Raw genomic sequence first — 22223 nt, forward strand, 5'->3', positions numbered from 1 at the left:
TGATGTTTTCAATATTTGTCACTATATGGTCTCATAGGTTACTTTTCTAAACTAAATAACTACCGTATGTGAGATTTGCCAGCTTTACCTTGAGAGCTGTGGAAGATATTCGCCAACAAACAAACAAACTTCTTCTTTTATATACATAGATTTATGTTAATAGAAAAAGACTCAGGGGCAAATTTATCAAGCTGCGTGTTTCCGTCGGGTTTGAAAAGTGGAGGTGTTGCCCATAGCAACCAATTGGATTCTAGCTGTCATTTTGTGGAATATACTAAATAAATGATAACTAGGGGCCTGATTCATTAAGGATCTTAACTTAAGAAACTTCTTATTTCAGTCTCCTGGACAAAACCATGTTACAATGCAAGGGGTGAAAATTAGTTTTCTGTTTTGCACATAAGTTAAATACTGACTGTTTTTTCATGTAGCACACAAATATCAACTCTAAATTCCAGTGTACAAATAAGCTATCAAGTATTTGTGTGCTATATGAAAAAAAAAAACAAGCAGTATTTAACTTATGTGCAAAACATAATACTAATTTGCACCCCTTGCATTGTAACATGGTTTTGTCCAGGAGACTGAAATAAGAAGTTTCTTAAGTTAAGATCCTTAATGATTCAGGCCCCAGAATCAGAGTGATTGCTATAGGCAACATCTCCACTTTTCAAAACGCCGGAAACGCACAGCTTGATAAATTTACCCCCCAGTCTTTGTGCAATCAATTTTGTTGTCCATGCAAATCCACTATTAGAGAGGAGTGTACAACAACTTAGAAAGTAAACTGTTCAAAGGTGAAGGGAAGTGATAGATTTCAGCATGTTGTACTCTGTATGTAAATGTTAGTTCAGAAACAGTAAACAACTTGTTCCCTTTGGTGTCAGCTTTACACAAATGTGCAAGTCAACAGATACAGATAGGTATATTTATCAATGACAAAGAGCCCTATTGCTTCCCTCATTATCGCTTTACCACTGCAGCTGGTAAGATTTGCTGGCTTTTCCCAGTGAAAGCTTCCCCATGCATAGCCTATTTATCTCAGAATGCTGATGTCAATCCGTAAGCATTAAAAAGTACTTTATTTCACAAATAAAGTATTTTGTAAAACCTATTCATTTAATTTTTTTTCCGTTTTGCAAAAATGTTTTATTTAATTTTTTTATTTTTCAATTGGTGCAATTGAAGCCCAAGGGGTAAATGTATGAATGTCCGATTTCTGCAGGTCACCTGAAATCGGCGACTTTGCAGGTAAAATTTAAATTTTCACTGCAAAGTCGCCGATTTTAGGCGGCTTGCAGAAATCAGACATTCATACACTCACCCCCAAATCTTGGTTTTCAATTCCACTGTGCAAGTTGTCTCATGCATGCCCACAACCAACTTGCCCAGTGAAGCAAGTATAACAGGGCGCACGCAGGGGGGGTTTCTGGAGACCCAGAAACCCCTCCCCTCCGCTAACGAAGTGCCACACATAGCGGCACTGTACTATATAGCAGCCGCGGCGCTGTCAAAGAAGCGTACGCGGCGGTGCTGTATTGTTAACTTTTCCTGCTTTGAACCAGTATTGTCAGTGGCAGCTGAATATCGTACAGTGATATGTTTTTGATAAATACTGGTGATAAAATATCCTACTTATTGCCGTGATCAGAGATCAAGCTAGTAGGGCTTATAAATTGTGATGCAGTCCTGTTTCCCTAAAATAAGGATGTCGGTGTCCTTCAATAAATACCAATCCATAAACAGTTTGCCAGGATGAGTGAGCAAAAGAAAGGAGATTTGAAAGAGGTAGAAATGGGAGATGTGTATAAAGTGGAAAGTTTCTGTCTACTTATCCAATATTTAAAATAGCATTTCTATATTATACCAGTATGGTGCAAATCACTTAAACAAATCATGATAATGTACGGTGTAGTGGTGTATGAATAATACAGTCACCTTTTCTTTGGAATTGAACTCCTTGAACTGCCCAGAAGAGGAAAATTTGCTTCTTGTATGTTTGCAGTCAGTGAGAAAAGTGCAAGGAAATAAAAGCTGTCACATCGGTAGTGGTGTTACCCAATAAAGGAACAAATAAATAAATAGATATGTGTTGTGAAAAGTGTCAGCCGCAGCTCCCATTAGCGGTGATACATGTAACAGAGCAGAGAAAGTGAACATAATAGTGAAGTATTGTTAAAACATTTATCTATGGAAATACAGACTCACTCTTACAAAGTATCTTCTTGTGCGTAAATATTTATATATAGTTTAGTATCTCTCGCCCTAAATTGAACTAAAGAGGACAACAAATTGGTGACCCCTACACTAGCGGCAGGAATCTAATCAACAAATTATCCTATTACGGGCAATTTACTGATTGGACAACTAAACCATCAGGAATCAATTGGATTGTTATCAGTTCAAGGAGGACAATTCCAGAGAAAAGGTGTATTATTCATACACCGTGGATTCTCATTATTTGTTTCAGGGATTTGCACCATACCAGTGTAATATAGGAATGCTAATTTGAATGTTGGATAAGTAGACAGAAACTTTCCACATTCCTTCCCCTTTCCAATCCCCTCCATATTGCGCCCTCACCCTAGCAAACTGTTTATGTATTTAGATCATTTACAGCTGGACCTAGTGGAGGTGGATGTCATGCTAATATAATCTTTGTATGCCTACCAGAGTGTCTTGGGGCCCTGCTCTGCTGGAGACCAACTATCACCAACGTCAGTAGAATACTAATGTGTTAGCACATTCTTGCTGTGCAGTAGAATCTTATGATACAAAGCTGGTCGAAGTGGAGGTTTTGAAGTGCTGGTATGGAACTTTCCCTTTAAAATGAACGGCCAGGGGTTTTAGGGGTTTTAACAGAGTGAAATTAATTTTAAATGCATTTTAACAATATATAGTAGAATATTAAACATATTAAATGATGTAAGGCTATCCACCCTGTGTCCCCCACCTCCCCCTGGTCCAATTAACTTTCCTCTGTGTCCCTCTACCTCTCCCTCATCTCTTTGTGTACTTACATTTTCCCTCATATCTCCATAATATTATAATAAAACTTTCAAAAATATCTCCCTTATATCTTCTGTGTTTCCATTTATCTTTCCCTTATCTGTTTCCATTCTCTTTTCCTATGTGCCCCTATCTTCATTGCAGGTAACCCCCTCTCTCCCTCCATCCCCGCTCTCCCCTGTGCCTCACATCTTCCTTCTCCCTCTATCCCTGTTCCTGCTGCTTTTATTTCCGCTCGATGGTGAATACAAAGTAAATACAAAATACTCAAAGGATATTACTAAAATGAGTTACCCATTTCATTACTGTACCCCCTTACTCGTGAGCACACCTGGGGGTAAATGTATCAAGCTGAGAGTTTGTCAGCGGGTTTAAAAAACCAATCAGATTCTAGCTATCATTTATTTAGTACATTCTACAAAATACAGCTAGAATCTGATTGGTTGCTATAGGCAACATCTCACTTTTCAAACCTGCCGGAAAACTCTCAGCTTGATACATTTACCCCCTGATATCAAAACAAAAAAAGCCTGTAAGTTATAGCTATGTGCAATGCAGCAAGAGATGCATATTTAAGAAAAAAACTCTTGTGCCCAACTATAAATCAGGTCCTATGTGTTTAAAAGCACCACAAAATCTATATACTGAACAAGCGACTCTCTTGTAATGAGGCAATATTTACAAATATATAATTCCTTGACAGAACTTAAACAAAAGTTTTTTTTTACATGAGGGTGTTCCCATAGATGCAGTGTTAAGGCTTATAGACACCAAAAACGTAGGTCCATCCTTGATCTATTAATCTGTGCTGCATTCACCGAATGAATGAACGAACAGTAATTTGGGCTTCCGTAGGGAACATGGATCCCTATGTGAGAAGACAATATGTTTGTTCATTGTTATTTTTCCCCAAATAGATAACAGACTACAAATGCTGTTTGTCTTACCTAACGATTGTGCATCCAGTAGTATTACATATTGTCACAATGTTCTAAATCTATTACAATCTCTATTCACCATGCTGGGGCTATTCGATCAATCGCACTGCATTTTAATCTTGGACTTTACCTCTACTCCTCATACGTATTGTATTTTTCTCTTGTCCAGTGCAAATCGCACTTCCATCCACAATGAAAATTAAGGCTGGACTTTCCTACACCTACACTGCAGTACAGATGCATCTGCACTGGGGAGGTTTAGAACTGGAAACCAGCGGATCTGAGCACACTATTGATGGTTTGAGGTACATGGCAGAGGTGAGTGCTGCATTTATCCAGTGTGTGTTCTTTTCATTACTGTTGCTTTTATGTTAATTTACCATTTTTCCCTTAACTTGTCTTTACAGCTGCACATCGTCCACTACAACTCAGACTTATACAAAACCTTTGATGAAGCCAGTACCAAACCTCAAGGCTTAGCAGTGCTTGCATTTCTATATGAGGTAAGAAACACAACGGATTGGCATAGTCTGGTTGTAAAGTTCACAAAATAGAGTTATACTGACAAATACTCTCTCTCTTTCTCTTTCTCTTCCCCCCATTAACTTGGGGCATTTTCCTTATTCTAAATTTTGTGCAGTCCACAGGGAGAACTAGCGTTAAAAGATTGATTTCTCTCTCCTGCCTCCTGCAGCTGTAAAGTATATAGTGTTACCTATAGGAGACCATGCCCCCTGGTGACGGCAAGCCTTGGTCACTGGGGGGGCAACATCATAGCCAAAGAGGTGCCGGTCTCTCAAGAGTTGAGAGTGAATGCTGCAAGGCCATAGCTTGGAAGAAACCCTGGATGGGTTATAAAGGGGAAGAGACCCCCAGTATGTGAATGCTCCATTTTAAAAATAGGGGGGTGCGTGGCAGGGTCTCAAATGGATGACTCCATTAGGGAGTCTAGAATCCCCCATTAGTCAGTACGCCACTGGAAAAGGGCAGTGCGCAGTGGGTGCCATGGAAGCGAATTAATTAACCCATAAGGGGGTGCCCAGGGCCAGGTTATCAGGAGGCAGCAGAGGGATGTTCCCCGTAGTTTGGGGTTGGCCCAATATGTTCAACTGGTAATAATAAGAGCCAGTGGAATGAAGCACAGTAAGGATATATCAGGATGATATAATACCTCTATCATACAGACAATTTATTAGTGGCCAAAGGCGGAACACTTGCTTTTTTCTCAGTGTCCAAGCCACACTTGCAACTGTGCTTTTGAAACGTGGCACCATAAGTAATATTTAGTTATTGCATACAACACACTTCTGAAAAAGAAAGCAGGGCTGACCCTGAGGTGGTGGAGGATTTTGGCGCAGGGTGGGGAGGGACAGAACGACTCATATGACGCATGGCAATGAGACCAATTGTACCCTAGCTCCATCAGGGTACGCCCCTGGTGGATGGCAGCTCATAGTGACAAGGAGGAGGCAAATATGGAGGAAACAGTGGAAATGTTCTTTCCTCCATATTAGTCTTAGTACATAGACTGTTACATTTCTCAATGAGCTGTCTGAGTTATGCACATACAATTCTAAACCATAACAAACTTTTATGAAGACTGTTCTGCTGTGTAAAATAGCTAATGTCTATTGCAACCAATTCTAGTACAGTTAAAATGAAAGCAAAGGTGTGATTGGTTGCTGTAGGCAACACCACCTGTACTACAGTTATCTGTGGAACAGTTTTCATTAATGTCACCCAATGTTTCATAATTCCATCATTATTATCACTTATCAATAGAAATGTTGGTACAAAGCAGGTATGAGAAAGGAGCTTATTATAAAACTGTTCTTCCTTTTGTTTATCTGCAGGATGGCAATTTTGAGAACACATATTATAGCGAGATCATTTCCACGCTAGCCAAGATCCGCCACGCAGGTACTGACCCACTGTGCACCAGATTTCTCACACCTAGTTTCTGAATGGACATGGGCTACCTCAATTGGTCCAATAAACTACAGTAAATACAATCTGACTTTATAAAAAGTGTACTCATACTTCTAATATAGAGAGTACCTCACATAGCGGATGTAAGAGGTGCTCTCTGTATTTTGTATTGCTTATGCCTTCAGATGTAGGTTCAAGAGCGTGGAAGGGATTCAGTTCTTGAGTATCTAGAGAAACATAGACGGATCTCCTACTCTAGTGCCACTCAATTAATGAAGGGGGAAGGGTGTCTATATTTTATAACTATGTGCTTGTGGGATGAAAACTAAAAAGGATGCAAAAAATAGAGTTTGTTAGGGAAATTTGGGGCTGCAGAAACAATCGTAGAGCTACAAATAGCCTGTGGGCTGACAGTTAGGCAGTCCTGCTCGCCTTCATCCTTCTGCAGGAAATGATAATTGGAATCAGGAAGAACACAGACAGCCTCATGAAACACAAAGAACACCATTATCAATTCCTATAATGTATAATGTAATCACTAGATGGCATGGTGCATGTCCAAATCTCTCTCTTCTGTCCAGCCTTGATAAAGAATGGTTGGTTAGTGAATATATTTTAACATTCAAATTGTGAACTTGTCGAAAAGTGGTCCTGTATTCACAAATGCAACACAGTTAGAGAGTGTTCAGATATTTGGTAACAGCTATGTACCAGAGATGCTCAGGCTCGGTTCCTCAAGAAATGGACACACCCGAACTTAGGGGAATCCGAGTACCGAGCCGAGCCAGCTCCGTACTTACGCGTGCCCTCGGAATTGAAAACGAGGCAAAACATCACTGTTAGGTCGTCGGATCTCACAAGTTTTGGATTCCTTGTTGAGATCCAACATAGCGAGGGGTGGGAGGGAGGGAGGACCCCCATTTTTCTTTTCTGCCACTGTGTGCCAATGTGTCCTAGATGTGCTAGGAACTGCCGTGCGTTTGTGTCATTGCTCTGTCGCTTACCATCCAGCCAGGTCGCTGCAGTATTTGTCCGAAAGTGTATGAAAATAATATTATATCTGTGAGGTGGCCAAGTTTGACTGCAAATGACTTGAAATTAGTGTTATTGAGGTTAATAATAATGTAGGAATAAAAAAGAGCAAAATTGTGATTTTAGTATATTTTAGGATTTTTTCTAAAAAATACAAAACCAAAACCAAAACACACAAGGGCGGTTTTGCCAAAACCAAAACACAAAGCTAATCCAGATCCAAAACCAAAACCAGTTCACGGGAGTCAGTGAGCATCTCTACTCTGTACATAGACACAAGTATGAATATGTATTACACTAACCTCACAGGAGGACAGACCTGCTCTCTGCCACTGTGACCAATTTATTTACACAGATACAGAAATATTTCAAATTTTCTGTGTCAATTTTCATATAAAACTTTTTATTTGTTTATCTTTACAAGTACTTGGCTATTTGTTAACAGAACTTTCCTTTTTGTTGTCAGGCCAAGAGACAGAAATAAAATCACTTGATCCTCTGGCGATGCTGCCCGAGAATCTGAACAACTTCTACCGCTACCAAGGTTCCCTCACGACTCCCCCTTGTACTGAGAATGTGCTGTGGACAGTGTTTGACTCTCATATAATCCTGTCTCATAACCAGGTAAAACCCAACACTAATTACTAGGGGTTAGTAGCCTCCCCCCCCCCCTTGGATTTAGAGGGTGTGGTGAACTGTTGTTGTGCTCCAAGACTTAGCGGGAGTGGTGTGGCCCTTCAAGTTTCATTCCCTTGAGCCCTTTCAGGGCTCTGCATCAGAAAGAACTGGAGATTAAGACCTTATTGAAAACTTAGACCATAGGCATTCCCCCTAGCCTTGTGGTGAAAGTAGAATAAAAAAGAAAGAAAAGCAATACTACTACCAATGAACCACACTAAAGACGCAAATATTTAGTCCAATAATGGGAAATTATTCCATATCATTGAGGGGATTGTTGAAGATGGATAATACATAAACATAACTCATAAAACCAAAATTTTTTTATTGATATGCATTAAAAAAGAATTTAATAATTAAAAAGCGAAATATTAAAATGTTGGAGTCTGGGACAGGTAAATGAGATGGGAGTACACATGAGAGTGTAGTGGTGGTAGAATCACCTATATTTATGTATCTCCCTATCCACGATAATCACAGTGAGAATCCCTAATTAACCATCAAACATGATCAAAAACTGCACAGGTCATCTAAATGAATAAATCTTTATATTGTGTTAGTAACACAAATATCTAATGATGTATATAATTAATACAGATGAAGTTCCTGAATGTAAGTTCTGTTTCTATGTCCTTAAATGATGGTAAATATCTGTTCAATATTGTAAAGATCAACAGAGTATTCGTGATACCAGTTTATTTCTGAAATCAGCTTATTTGATATTTTTTATTTGTAAGAAATTATACGAAGATCGTATGGATGGTAAGTATGTTCGCTTATAATGATGTTTCTCATAGTGAGCAGAGAGAAATATATGCGTGACCGCGCATACACATGTCCGGGGACACAATCGCGATCAAGGTAAATATATCAGTTTCACAGATCCTCAATGAACAGTAGAAAAAAGTATATATCTATATCTGTATATTTTCAGGTGTGATCTGGGTTTAGTAATTATCAACTCCACATATACTAAATATTCCTTCAATTCTCACTTTAAAAGTGGCCGCATATAATTTTCCGGCTAGCTGGTCACCCTTTGTAAACTGTTATATAGGGTTATTTTTCACTGACCAGCTATGGCAAAACGGATGCTTAGGAAAAATGTATATGTCTCAATATTACATTGTGTATATTCACATTATTTCATTGAGGGGCCATGATTAAAGAGTATTGAACATATACATTTAGCATTTACCCCAGAGAACTGCTTGGTTCTATAAATAGCAGCTTTAGTATTATTATTGAGAACAAAATAAAGTTGTGTTCTAGTATTTCAAATAGCTACATTTATAACAATCTAGGATTCTGCTCACATGAGAGAGCTGTGTTGATGTGCATAGCTCAAGTCTGATTACTAAGAGCATTAACATACAAAGAAAAGGTATTTTCAACTTCTGTAGTTATATTGTATCAATTAATTGTATCTGTGGTAAGCTAGGGTTAATGCCATGTAAATTGCTAATGTTCTTTTCACATCATTTCATAGTTAAAGTATATTAAGCATATGCATGTGACATTCGCCCAACAGATAAATAGCAGTTTCAATATTGTTGTTAAAAACAGAATGAGGTTTGTATCAAAAAGCTACATTTGTGATAATCTAATCTGAGGTTCAGCTCCTATAAAAGGGCTGTGCTGGTGAACTGCAGCTCTGGTCTAATTACTGGAAACATTCACAAATACAAAGACTGAGTTTATCAGCTCCTATTGTTATATTATTTTAATTAGTTATATCTGTGATTATCTAGGATTAATGTCTTGTAGAAAGAGCGAATCCTCTTAAACAGAATTCATATTATTGATCAAAAAGGCCTGTAATAGCCAACTACACTTAGAACTCCCTGAAACACAGACTCCTTCTAAAAACTACACATACACCTGACATACATTTCACTATTAGTTTCTACTAGGAGGCAACCCATATGTAATTCGGGTTGGGTATTTAAACTGATATCCACCAATGAGCTCAATATAATTTGATTGACACATTTTTCAACCTATCAATTAAGATTTTTTAATGTGTTTACTATGAGGTCACAGGAACAAATATATAAAAGACTGTTTTTTGATAATTAATTATTTAAATTTTTGGGAGAGGGTCCAAACTTATAAACATCTAGATAAAGAGAATATATAAAGTATACATATGTAAGGTACATTATAATATGTTTGTTGTTGATTATCTATAGATATCTACATAATGCTATCCTGAGATTGTCATCTGTACCTAGAAGTTATTGTTTAAATCACTATAAAATACATCTAATGACATACCAGGATAAGTTCACCATATTAATTTTGATTTCATCCGCTGTGAAGATCATTTATTTATATGTTATAAAAGGGAATTTGGAGATTGTTATTATTGGTCCTTCAAGATAATACACATTATTTTCTTGAATTTTAATATTAGTAAATGTGTGTTGATCGGTAACTGAGGATAAAAATAAATAAATAAAAATAATAATAAATATAAATAATAAAAATAAATATAAATAAAAACAATAATGATAAATAAAAATAAATATAAATATAAAAATAATAATAATAAATATAATTAATAATAATAAATATAAATAAAAATAAATAAAAATAAAGATATACCTAGATCACCCGTGAAAAAATATGAGAATGGTATATATAAGGGTTTCCCAATACAAATTGGAAATTATGATATATATGTAGTGTTATGATATGCAAAAAGTGTTTATCCAATATTATAAATCACTAAGAAATTCCAATGGTGAATAAAATTAAATGGCAAATAATAATTGTAAATAAAACAGTGCAGATTGGAAATATCTGTATGTGTTTGTGTGCTAGTGCTTTTTAATTGATGTACAGAGTTATAATAAGTGATATAAGGGAGAAAATAAGATGACTCCATAGGACAAAAAAGTGAAAAAATATGTGAAATAAAAGGGTGATGGCAGATTATGAATAAAAATTGAGGGTGATAACAAGGGAATGTGTCATATAAATATTAAGAGGGACAGAAAATGTTTGTCCCAAAAGGGACCATGAAGTAAATACGAGATCCACATATTATTGGATCATGAGCCATAAAGGGAGCTGATTGAGCAGCGAAATGTGATTATTCAAATAAAATATGAACCAATTTAAAGATATGTAAACATATCACATAAAATATCTACCAGAGATCTTGTGAAAGCTCCTTAACCATTACAGATAAATATTGTTTTGAATAACCCATATCCATTTATATGATCCTTGTATTTTAAAGGGATTTCTCAATTTTGAGGTTAGATGGCTATGAACTAGCATAGCTCTAAGATTTCTTGCTCTTCTGCAGCTCATTGTAATATGGTCCCCTAGGATGTTTTTCAGGTCATTGTCTGATTGTAGAATATGATAGTTATTCTGCAAGATGTTGCAAATTTGGTGCCATTGTCTACAATATGTCCCCACGAACCTGATTTCTTTATTCTATTTTTCTTTTTTGTCTTTCCATAAAAAGAGGAGGGTATGTCTATTTTTATATTTAGCTATTTTATATGCTTTTTTTATGAGTGTTTGGCTGTAACCTCTCACTTTTAATCGGTGCCTAAACTCCTCAGCTCTTTTTTCAAAAGTAGTATCGTCTGAGCAATTTCTGCGTAGTGTAAGGAATTCACCCTTTGGTAGGGCTTTGATAGTGGATTGCAAATGGAAGCTCTGACTGTGCAAAAGGCTATTAGTTGCCGTGTCTTTGCGATACAGATCTGTTTTGATTTTTTTATCAGACATGACTGAGATAGATAAATCCAGAAAATTAATTGTATTAGTACTCAATTCATAAGTCAGTTTGAGATTGAAAGTATTGATGTTTAGAAAAGAAATGAATACTTCCAATAATACAATAGGCCCATCTCACAGGATAAAGATGTCATCTTAAAACCTTAAAACCTTGACCTCTGTTGCAAGACATTTTTTGAAAACACATGACGCCAACCCTATAGGGATAAATATTTTGGGCATCATGAGATAAACTTAGGGAATCAAGGAGGGAACCTTATTCAAGAAATGCTGAAAAACTAAAGCAAATACATTTTTCTGTTAAATACTATACACCCTTCTGGCCTAAATGAAAATATTAATTTCACAGCCTTTTTATAATCTAATAAATTTACCTTTTGGAAGAATTTTCTTCCAGATTTGGGTTATTCAAAACAATAATTATCTGTAATGGTTAAGGAGCTTTCACAAGATCTATGGTAGATATTTTATGTGATATGTTCACATATCTTTAAATTGGTTCATATTTTATTTGAATAATCACATTTCACTGCTCAATCAGCTCCCTTTATGGCTCATGATCCAATAATATGTGGATCTCGTATTTACTTCTCGGTCACTTTTAGGTTCAACATTTTCTGTCCCTCTTAATATTTATATGACACATTCCCTTGTTCTCATCCTCACTTTTTTATTTATAATCTGCCATCACCCTTTTATTTCACATATTTTTTCACTTTTTTGTCCTATGGAGTCATCTTATTTTCTCCCTTATATCACTTATTACAACTCTGTACATCAATTAAAAAGCACTAGCACACATAAACACATACAGATATTTCCGATCTGCACTGTTTTATTTACAATTATTATTTACCATTTAATTTTATTCACCATTGGAATTTCTTAGTGATTTATAATATTGGATAAACACTATTTGTATATCATAACACTACATATATATCATAATTTCCAATTTGTATTGGGAAACCCTTATATATATACCATTCTCATATTTTTTCACAGGTGATCTAGGTATATCTTTATTTTCATTTATTTTTATTTATATTTATTATTTTTATTATTATTATTTATATTTATTATTATTATTATTTTTATATTTATATTTATTTTTATTTATTATTATTTCTATTTATCATTATTATTTTTATTTATATTTATTTTTATTATTTATATTTATTATTATTTTTATTTTTTATTTATTTATTTTTATCCTCAGTTACCGATCAACACACATTTACTAATATTAAAATTCAAGAAAATAATGTGTATTATCTTGAAGGACCAATAATAACAATCTCCAAATTCCCTTTTATAACATATAAATAAATGATCTTCACAGCGGATGAAATCAAAATTAATATGGTGAACTTATCCTGGTATGTCATTAGATGTATTTTATAGTGATTTAAACAATAACTTCTAGGTACAGATGACAATCTCGGGATAGCATTATGTAGATATCTATAGATAATCAACAACATACATATTATAATGTACCTTACATATTATGTATACTTTATATATTCTCTTTATCTAGATGTTTATAAGTTTGGACTCTCTCCCAAAAAGTTTGAATAATTAATTATCAAAAAACAGTCTTTTATATATTTGTTCCTGTGACCTCATAGTAAACACATTAAAAAATCTTAATTGATAGGTTGAAAAATGTGTCAATCAAATTATATCGAGCTCATTGGTGGATATCAGTTTAAATACCCAACCCGAATTACATATGGGTTGCCTCCTAGTAGAAGCTAATAGTGAAACGTATGTCAGGTGTATGTGTAGTTTTTAGAAGGAGTCTGTGTTTCAGGGAGTTCTAAGTGTAGCTGGCTATTACAGCCCTTTTTGATCAATAATATGAATTCTGTTTAAAAGAATTAGCTCTTTCTACAAGGCATTAATCCTAGATTATCACAGATATAACTAGTTAAAATAATATAACAATAGGATCTGATAAACTCAGTCTTTGTATTTGTGAATGTTTTCCAGTAATTAGACCAGAGCTGCAGTTCACCAGCACAGGCCTTTTACAGGAGCTGAACCTCAGATTAGATTATCACAAATGCAGTTTTTTGTTATGGTACTAATATATTTGATACAAACCTCATTCTGTTTTTAACAACAATATTAAAACTGCTATTTATCTGTTGGGCGAATGTCACATGCATATGCTTAATATACTTTAACTATGAAATGATGTGAAAAGAACATTAGCAATTTACATGGCATTAACCCTAGCTTGCCACAGATACAATGAATTGATACAATATAACAACAGACGTTGAAAAATACCTTTTCTTTGTATGTTAATGCTCTTAGTAATCAGACTTGAGCTATGCACATTAACACAGCCCTCTCATGTGAGCAGAATCCTAGATTGTTATAAATGTAGCTATTTGAAATACTAGAACACAACTTTATTTTGTTCTCAATAATAATACTAAAGCTGCTATTTATAGAACCAAGCAGTTCTCTGGGGTGAATGCTAAATGTATATGCTTAATACTCTTTAATCATAGTTCCTCAATGAAATAATGTGAATATACACAAAGTAATATTGAGACATATACATTTTTCCTAAGCATCCGTTTTGCCATAGCTGGTCAGTGAATAATAACCCTATATAACACAGTTTACATAGGGTGACCAGCTAGCCGGAAAATTATATGCGGCCACTTTTAAAGTGAGAATAGAAGGAATATTTAGTGTATGTGGGGTTGATAATTACTAAACCCAGATCACACCTGAAAATATACAGATATAGATATATAGCTTTTTTTCTACTGTTCATTGAGGATTTGTGAAACTGATATATTTACCTTGATCGCGAACGTGTCCCCGGACATGTGTATGCGCGGTCGCGCATACATTTCTCTCTGCTCACTTTGAGAAACATCATTATAAGCTAACATACTTACCATCCACACGATCTTCGTATAATTTCTTACAAGTAAAAAATAATTATAACAAATAAGCTGATTTCAGAGATAAACCGGTATCACGAATACTCCGTTGATCTTTACAATATTGAACAGATATTTACCATCATTTAAGGACATAGAAACAGAACTTACATTCAGGAACTTCATCTGTATTAATTATATACATCATTAGATATTTGTGTTATTAACACAATATAAAGATTTATTCATTCAGATGACCTGTGCAGTTTTTGATCATGTTTGATGGTTAATTAGGGATTCTCACTGTGATTATCGTGGATAGGGAGATACATAAATATAGGTGATTCTACCACCACTACACTCTCATGTGTACTCCCATCTCATTTACCTATCCCAGACTCCAACATTTTAATATTTCGCTTTTTAATTCTGAAATTCATTTTTAATGCATATCAATAAAAAAAAAATTGGTTTTATGAGTTATGTTTATGTATTATCCCTCTTCAAAAATTCCCTCAATGATATGGAATAATTTCCCAATATTGGAGTAAATATTTGCGTCTTTAGTGTGCCTTCATTGGTAGTAGTACTGCCTTTCTTTCTTTTTTTTTTTTATTGTGATATATTACTACTAGAAGTAGCACCTAATAGCAATGACCTCAATTTTTGTACTGCCCTTGTGTGTAAAACATTATAGGAGAAAAAGAAACATTTTCTTGTGCGGGGGATATTCTCTAATGATTATCTTGTGGTGAAAGTAGGTCTGAAGACCATTGAAAAAGGAGCACCTCTTTTTAGAGGTTTATAGATATATATTTACATACATATATACAGTGGTCGAAGGGGGAATTTAGTAGTGGCAATATGGCATACACAATATACCAGCCCACTGGGTATATAGACCACACATTCAATATTATCCATTCATGATTGTCCATTTCAAGCAGCGCATATTCTGGAAAAACATCTTTTCCTTATGAATAAACAATAAAAATTACTATATTAAAACACTACATACAATAGCATATGCTAACATGATTAACTCATCAGAGGAAAATCTATAGTATATAAATATATAAGTATACAAAAGCTCCAAGTAGCTCCTTATGTTTCAATAACATCTCCTTATTGACCCCTACATGCCCTGTAATGTGCCTGTAATTCTAAATCACAATTGATTTACAGTTTCAATGTTCAGCTACAATGGCTAGATACTTGTAACTCAATGTTCTTATTGGTTAATGTTTTTAATCTCTTTTAAATGTTAATCTGTGTTTGTTATTCATCAGTTTATGGGACTATTTTGTTTTCCCCATGTAAAACAAATTACAAAGTCATGTCAACAAGCACTGTATTTGTTGATATGAGAGGTCTTGCCTGTGTGTAAATGTATTATCTTTCAACAAGTACTTTGGTTTACAAAAGAACTTTAGTGTGACACCTATATAGAATGACACTAATGAATCCCTGCGATTCCTACCTCTTCTAAAGGATGTACTGTAAAGGATGGGTAGTCCTTAATATTCAAATAAAAGTTCTACATGAACTGCACATTTTTCTTAAGAAATAGGACCAATATTTTATTGCAAGAACCTCTATTTTTCCTCCTGTGATTGATGTACTTTTTAGTCCATTTACTTGAACGTATTAACTATTTCATATCATGGGGTAAATGTAACAAGGTGTGATTTTGCAAATCCAGTGATTTTCTCAGGAGAGATGAACTTACAGATGTATGAAGCTGAGATTTCATGTAAAATCGCCAGAGTTGTGTTTCTATCAAAAGCGCTATTTCCAAAATCGATAGAGATCAAATTCCCGACTGTTTGCCACTCTAGCTATACAAGTCTTAAATGTATGAAACTGTGATTATGCAAACTCTCCTGAGTTTGCTTTAAACATCGCTACATACAACACAGTGCTAGCAGAGTGTTTAGTAAACACATCACTGTTACACTGTCTGTTTATACAGCCGGAGGTCCTGGCAGCTGTCAAAAGTGTTAAAATTTTTAAAAAATAAGCGTGGGGTTTCCCCCGCCCGGCCACTATTAACCCTAGTGCTGCCAACCTACTACTGGTTACATGAAAATCGGGGAAAATTTTGCGTGTGCTCTCCCCCGATTTTCACTTAACCAGCACTAGGCAAACCAGCCTGGGGTAAGTGGCACTGTAGCAGGGGGACACGCGGCAGGGGCCCCCCTGCCATTATGAATAACCAACCCCAGGCTGTTCAGCACAGGGCTGGATCCTCTAGGGAGTGGGGTCTGCCGAAAAAAAACGAGTGGGCCCCCCCTTTAGGGATACCCAGCCCAGTGCTGAAAGCACTAGGGCTCTTCCTACACCCCTGGGCGGTGGGTGTAGGGTAATAACAGCGATATAAATGTAAAAAAATAAATGGATGCCATTTATTTTTGTGGATCTACAAGTCCCAACCAGCCAGGGTGCCATAAACATGGTTACTCTCACATTTAAGTTGGTTTGACAATAGTAGTACCAACTTAAATGTCGGCAGTAATAACACACCAGGTACTAGATGCCCAGTAATATGTGTATCAGTACTCAACCCACTGCTGCTGCTGTTACCCCCCCCCCTCTACCAGTCCAGCCCACTTCATTGGTGTAACCCTTATCCCTTGCAAAGTAATACAGGGATTAAGCAGCACATGGCACAAGGGCAACACTAGTATTGTTTTTCACTCATTCCTGTTAGAGCTACTGGAAATCCTCCATAATTCACTGAATGAGAAAAGAAAAGAAAAATCAATATCCCCACAAGGGGACCGCAGTGGGGCTGGTGGGCGCAGTGGTCTAGACCAGTAATAGACAACCTGATCACATCAGAGGCACATGGACAGCCCTCTAACCTTCAAAATGGCCACACCCTTAATTTCATCAATAAGTTAAACCAATATATTTAATCAAAGAAACGTATCCGCATTCATTTTAACCACATGAGCGCTATGCATTTGAGACGTTATTTTGCACAAATGTCTGCAAAGGATATCAAAGGCAGGTGCAGGAGGGTAACCGTGATACAGTAGCACTGAATGCCACATCTAGACCAAACACACGGTTTTAAAACTTGGAATAAAACAGTTGTACTGCCATTCAAGATTTGCACAAGCAGGGTCCTCATTGTGGACCTGATTCATCTTCCAACCAAGTTCAAAGATGTGTGGAGCAAGTTGTGTTTTTAGAATGAGCAGGGATCTTGACCATACTTGTGACCGTATTCAAATCCTAGTGGATCTAAATCTGGGTGCTCTCTGTCTAAACAGTACTTGTTGTGTGTTAACAGACAGAGCACACTGCAGGATATGCACACACATGTGCAATATCAAGTCCCATAAGAACGTATGCAATAAAACATTTTTTAGAAAAAAATAAGCAACTCATAATACTATAATCATTATTAAAAATATGTTCTTTTAGAAAAAAAATATTCATTTTTTGATACATTAAATACATAAAAACAAAATGTTCTTAATGCATATTGTACATACAATCCGTTTTAAAGTTTTTATTACTTGCATACACATGTTCTGTGCTATCTAGTGGCATGCAGTGGTGTTGTTTGCGATCAGACATGAATTGCATGCAATTGCGTTCATTGGCATAAAGTGTATTTCAGAGCATGATGAATCATGCCCTGTTTGTGTGTGTGTGTATACCTACTAGCCGGCCACTAACTGGCATCAGTGGCCACGCCCAGAAATACAAACAGTGATTTTTTCCTCCACCCCAGCACTACACTACTGTGTGTGCGTGCTGAAAGAGGAGCTCAGAGAAAGTGTAACCCTGTCTACAGCTTGGTTCTACAGACTACCTGGGTTTTTACCTATTTCGCTATTTTTCCCTATATATATATATATATATATATATATATATATATATATATATATTTCATTCAATAAAGTAGAACTAATTTTTTGTAACCATTAGCAACCAATATGATACGTGTTTTACTTAGTACTACTTCATTAGGTAGCTACAAGCTTATCACTGATTGCCTGCTATAGGTTTCAGCCCATCATTAAAAATTGCTCCATGGTATTTTATGAGCCCTATGAAGTGTGTCTATCTACAGAATGTGAATTTTTTTATTGAAAGACAAAGTTGGAATTTCCCCTATGAAAATGCTGTACTGAATCTCATCTTCTCATCTCATATTTGTTTTCTACCTACCTGAAGAAGAATAGTTGCTTACACACTTGGAACATCACAGTGACTTCACAAGCCAGCTTTAGGAACCAGTATATTCTCGCCTCAGTTCATTTGTCAGTATTGTCCCTTTTTATAAATGAGCTCACTATATTATTTTCTGCAGATCAAACTGCTGGAGGGCACTTTGCTGGATTGGGAAAACAAGACATTACGTAATGATTACCGTCATGCACAGCCATTGAATGACCGTGTTGTGCAATCTTCTTTCGGTCCAAAAATTACAAGAGGTGAGTGCAATAAGCAGCCTGAACTGGAGCTTATCTGACCCACTTTTCAAATATATAAAAGAATTGTTGAACGAATGGTCCTAAGCTATTGTGTTTCAAAGGTGACCTGTCATTACAAAGAATTCTAAAATGTTGTATAAACTGTGACGTAATGATTCTTCTTATTTATTTCATTTTTAAGATGTGTGTATTTTACTATATTGATTTCCTTTAATGCTCCTTGTCTTCAGTGTGCTGGAAGTTACCTTCAATGTCTGGAAATAACATTTACATGGAGAGGTTCACTCAATGACGAGAGAAGTACAGTACACTTAAAATGAAGTTTTAAATGGACCTGTCACCTATCCACACCCACACATTAAACCGACATCCGAACAGACAACCTATAGCTAAACATATATTACCTTTACTGTACGTGACAGTCATGTTCTTCTATTTTTATTGGTTATAGAGCATCTTCCGAACAGCTATAAAATATTCAAATATATAGTGAGAGTGCGAATATTATACTGTAAGAAGTCGGACAGCTGTCAGCACATGAGAGCAAACACCATCTTCCAATTCAAATAATACCATTATAGCAGAAAGTATAAGATAGTGAAATGGAGGCACAGTTTTATAGCTGTCTTTCTCAAGAATGCCAGCTGTGATACTAGGGGCTAGATTTACTAAACTGCGGGTTTGAAAAAGTGGAGATGTTGCCTATAGCAACCAATCAGATTCTAGCTGTCATTTTGTAGAATGTTCTAAATAAATGAAAGCTAGAATCTGATTGGTTGCTATAGACAACATCTCCACTTTTTCAAACCCGCAGTTTAGTAAATATACCCCTAAGTGTGCGTTGCACAAAGCCTTTTGCTCAAACTGCACTAAGAATGTTAGCTTTTCACAGCTGAATGACACACATTGCACTTTAATGTAGTAACATATTGCAAATTACTTTACTAAGTGGGAAGAAGAGGTGGTTTGAATTGCAAATCACTTGTTCATGTTAAATTAAGTTCTGCATGCAAAGTCACTAGTGGGAGTAAAACAATGCTTTAAAATGTCTTAAATCACAAACGGGTTATGTGAGGTGATATTTTGTTAATCCTTCCCCCGCTCAGTGGCGGTACTACCGTGGGTGCAGGCAGTGCGGCTGTTGCAGGGCACCCGAGCAGAGCGACGACCTCTTCTGCGGTCCAATAATAGACTGGTTTATTAAAAGTCATATATAATGACATGGTAACAACATGTGCACACACATTCATACAATATGCATCTGCAGTATGATATTAGCCAAATTAGAGACATATTTTCCTATTTGGTATCCATAAGAGCTGATATAATATGCATAAGGAATATAAAATGTACCAAAAATGGAGAAACCTACAAATCAGAATGGTATTCACACGGAATCATCAGTAGTGTATAAAGACCCAATCTAGCAAAGCACTGAACATGGGACAATAAGGCAGGGTTAAGATTCTTACCACCAAACAGCAACACACTGCAAGGGACAATCACGTAGTATATAGGAGCAGTCTCCACGCCGATCACCACTGCCCATGTCCGAGCCAGGAAACAAGTGGGTCTACAGAAAGGTTCCCATGTGATGATCACAATCCATGATGTGTCAGTATTGATAATTCTGTGCTGTTACGGATAGCTCGTAGACTTATTGTGCAGGTTTCCAGGCTTATATTGCAGGCTTCCTCCCCGTTAACCATTCCCCACTTGTATCTAAAGTCCAGTAAAGTATTGTAACCATTCTAGGGTTAACATTTATCCATAATGTAATCCCAACTCCGTCCCCCCGAGATCTGGAAACAAATCTGTGGTGATTATGTACAATATAGATAGTAATGTAAGATGGGGTAAACCAGATGTATGTGTGTGTGTGTGTGTGTGTGTGTGTGTGTGTATGTATATATATCTAATATATAAATGCTTAGTGGCGTCTGTCTGTCGGTGTGTGTGTGGAAAAAAAAACCCAAGTTGCAGCGCCACCTGCTGGGCAGAGTTATACACTGACCTACTAAATTCTTTAGTGTGTGTGTGGGAAAAAAATTCAAAAAGGGCTGAAATTTGGTAGGGCTCAAACTAATTTTCGTAAGGTAATTTTACCTCATGAACACACATGTGTAGAGGCATGCGTTAGTGTGTGTGTGTGGAAAAAACTATTTTCTCAGAAAGGGCTCATCCAATTGACCTGAAATTTGGTATACTGACATTATTTGACAAAAAAATTAGAATAGTCAAGTCAGTTAACTTCCATCATCCCCCCTTCCCCCCGTGGGAGGGGTAGTAAAGGCTAAATTTACGAGTTGAGGGGTCAAACTCATTTTCGTGAGGTAATTTTACCTCATGAACACACATTAAAAAGGGCACTTGCGTCGGGAAGTAACGATCTTCCCCTGAGGAGGCCTGGGCTAGGCCCAAATGCATGACAAGAACCTTTTTAACACCTTAAGTATCTTGATTTGACTAGAATGCATGAGTATCATGCACGGGTTAACGTGTGTGTATATATATATATATATATATGTGTATATATATATATATATATATATATATATATATATATATATATATATAGCGCCAATTTTTTTACCTGCTTCTTGGAACCACCCTCTAGAATGACCGACAACTAACTATTTTTACTATTCTTGTTTTTTTGTAAGTCATGGAAACCATAGTTATTAAAACAGACTACAGCATTAAAAAAATATAAATATATATATATATATATATATATATATATATATATATATATATATATATATATGAGAGAGGGATAGGGACTCATTACATAAAGATCATTAAGAATCTACAGCATGAAGAATGGGGAGGTAGGGGGTTTGAGTGTGGTCTAGCATTAATAAACCACTAGCTACACCCCCACAGTAGACTGGCCACACCCCTTGGGCATCGGCAAACATCACAACAACACGTATAGGGGCGCCATTGTCCTGTCTCACCCAGGGCACTAAAATGTCTAGTTACAGCTTTGTCCCGGACGATCACTTTACAAAAACCAACGATTGGCCTCTATCTGATATATATAACCTTTTAAAAGTAATACATTTTAAATAAAGCATATCTCATACATTAAAATCCCCTTACTTTTGGTCATTAAGGAGAACCATGCAAAAAATGGAACTAATGTATGATACTTCCCCGAAGTACAATAATCCAGCATTAACTCTCCACAGATTGCACACATGTGACACATTGCTGTTGGATAAACATGCTGTCTGCCACAAAACAATAATTTATCACAGGAATAATGACACCTAACAAGTAATTTCTGTTGCAGTACATTAGGGATTGCACATGCAGAGGTTATGCAGGTATTAGGAATAATAAACATTTATTAAAAAGCGGCTTCAGTGAAAATTGAAGATGCACCAAAAATTGTGCACGTGTGGTGCATGGATTGTGTAAACCTGTGTACATTCATGGCATGTAGTCTTATCAGGGTCAATAATCCCAAAGCTGTATCCCTGCTAAGTGCTGTCTGTTTGGAATACGCCTCA

General features: G+C 36.1%; 1 protein-coding gene across 1 annotated transcript in view; it reads left to right on the forward strand.

The window, feature by feature from the left end:
* CA6 (carbonic anhydrase 6) overlaps positions 1 to 22223 on the forward strand; it is a 29468-nt gene that overhangs the window by 3556 nt on the left and 3689 nt on the right. Inside the window, exons 3-7 of the mRNA XM_075191676.1 lie at positions 4117 to 4265; positions 4355 to 4450; positions 5801 to 5867; positions 7375 to 7532; positions 18582 to 18705. Coding sequence (XP_075047777.1) covers positions 4117 to 4265; positions 4355 to 4450; positions 5801 to 5867; positions 7375 to 7532; positions 18582 to 18705 — 594 coding nt within the window. The remainder of the gene's footprint in view (positions 1 to 4116; positions 4266 to 4354; positions 4451 to 5800; positions 5868 to 7374; positions 7533 to 18581; positions 18706 to 22223) is intronic.

The sequence above is a fragment of the Mixophyes fleayi genome, chromosome 11, assembly GCF_038048845.1.
Source record: "Mixophyes fleayi isolate aMixFle1 chromosome 11, aMixFle1.hap1, whole genome shotgun sequence".
Lineage (NCBI taxonomy): Eukaryota > Metazoa > Chordata > Amphibia > Anura > Limnodynastidae > Mixophyes > Mixophyes fleayi.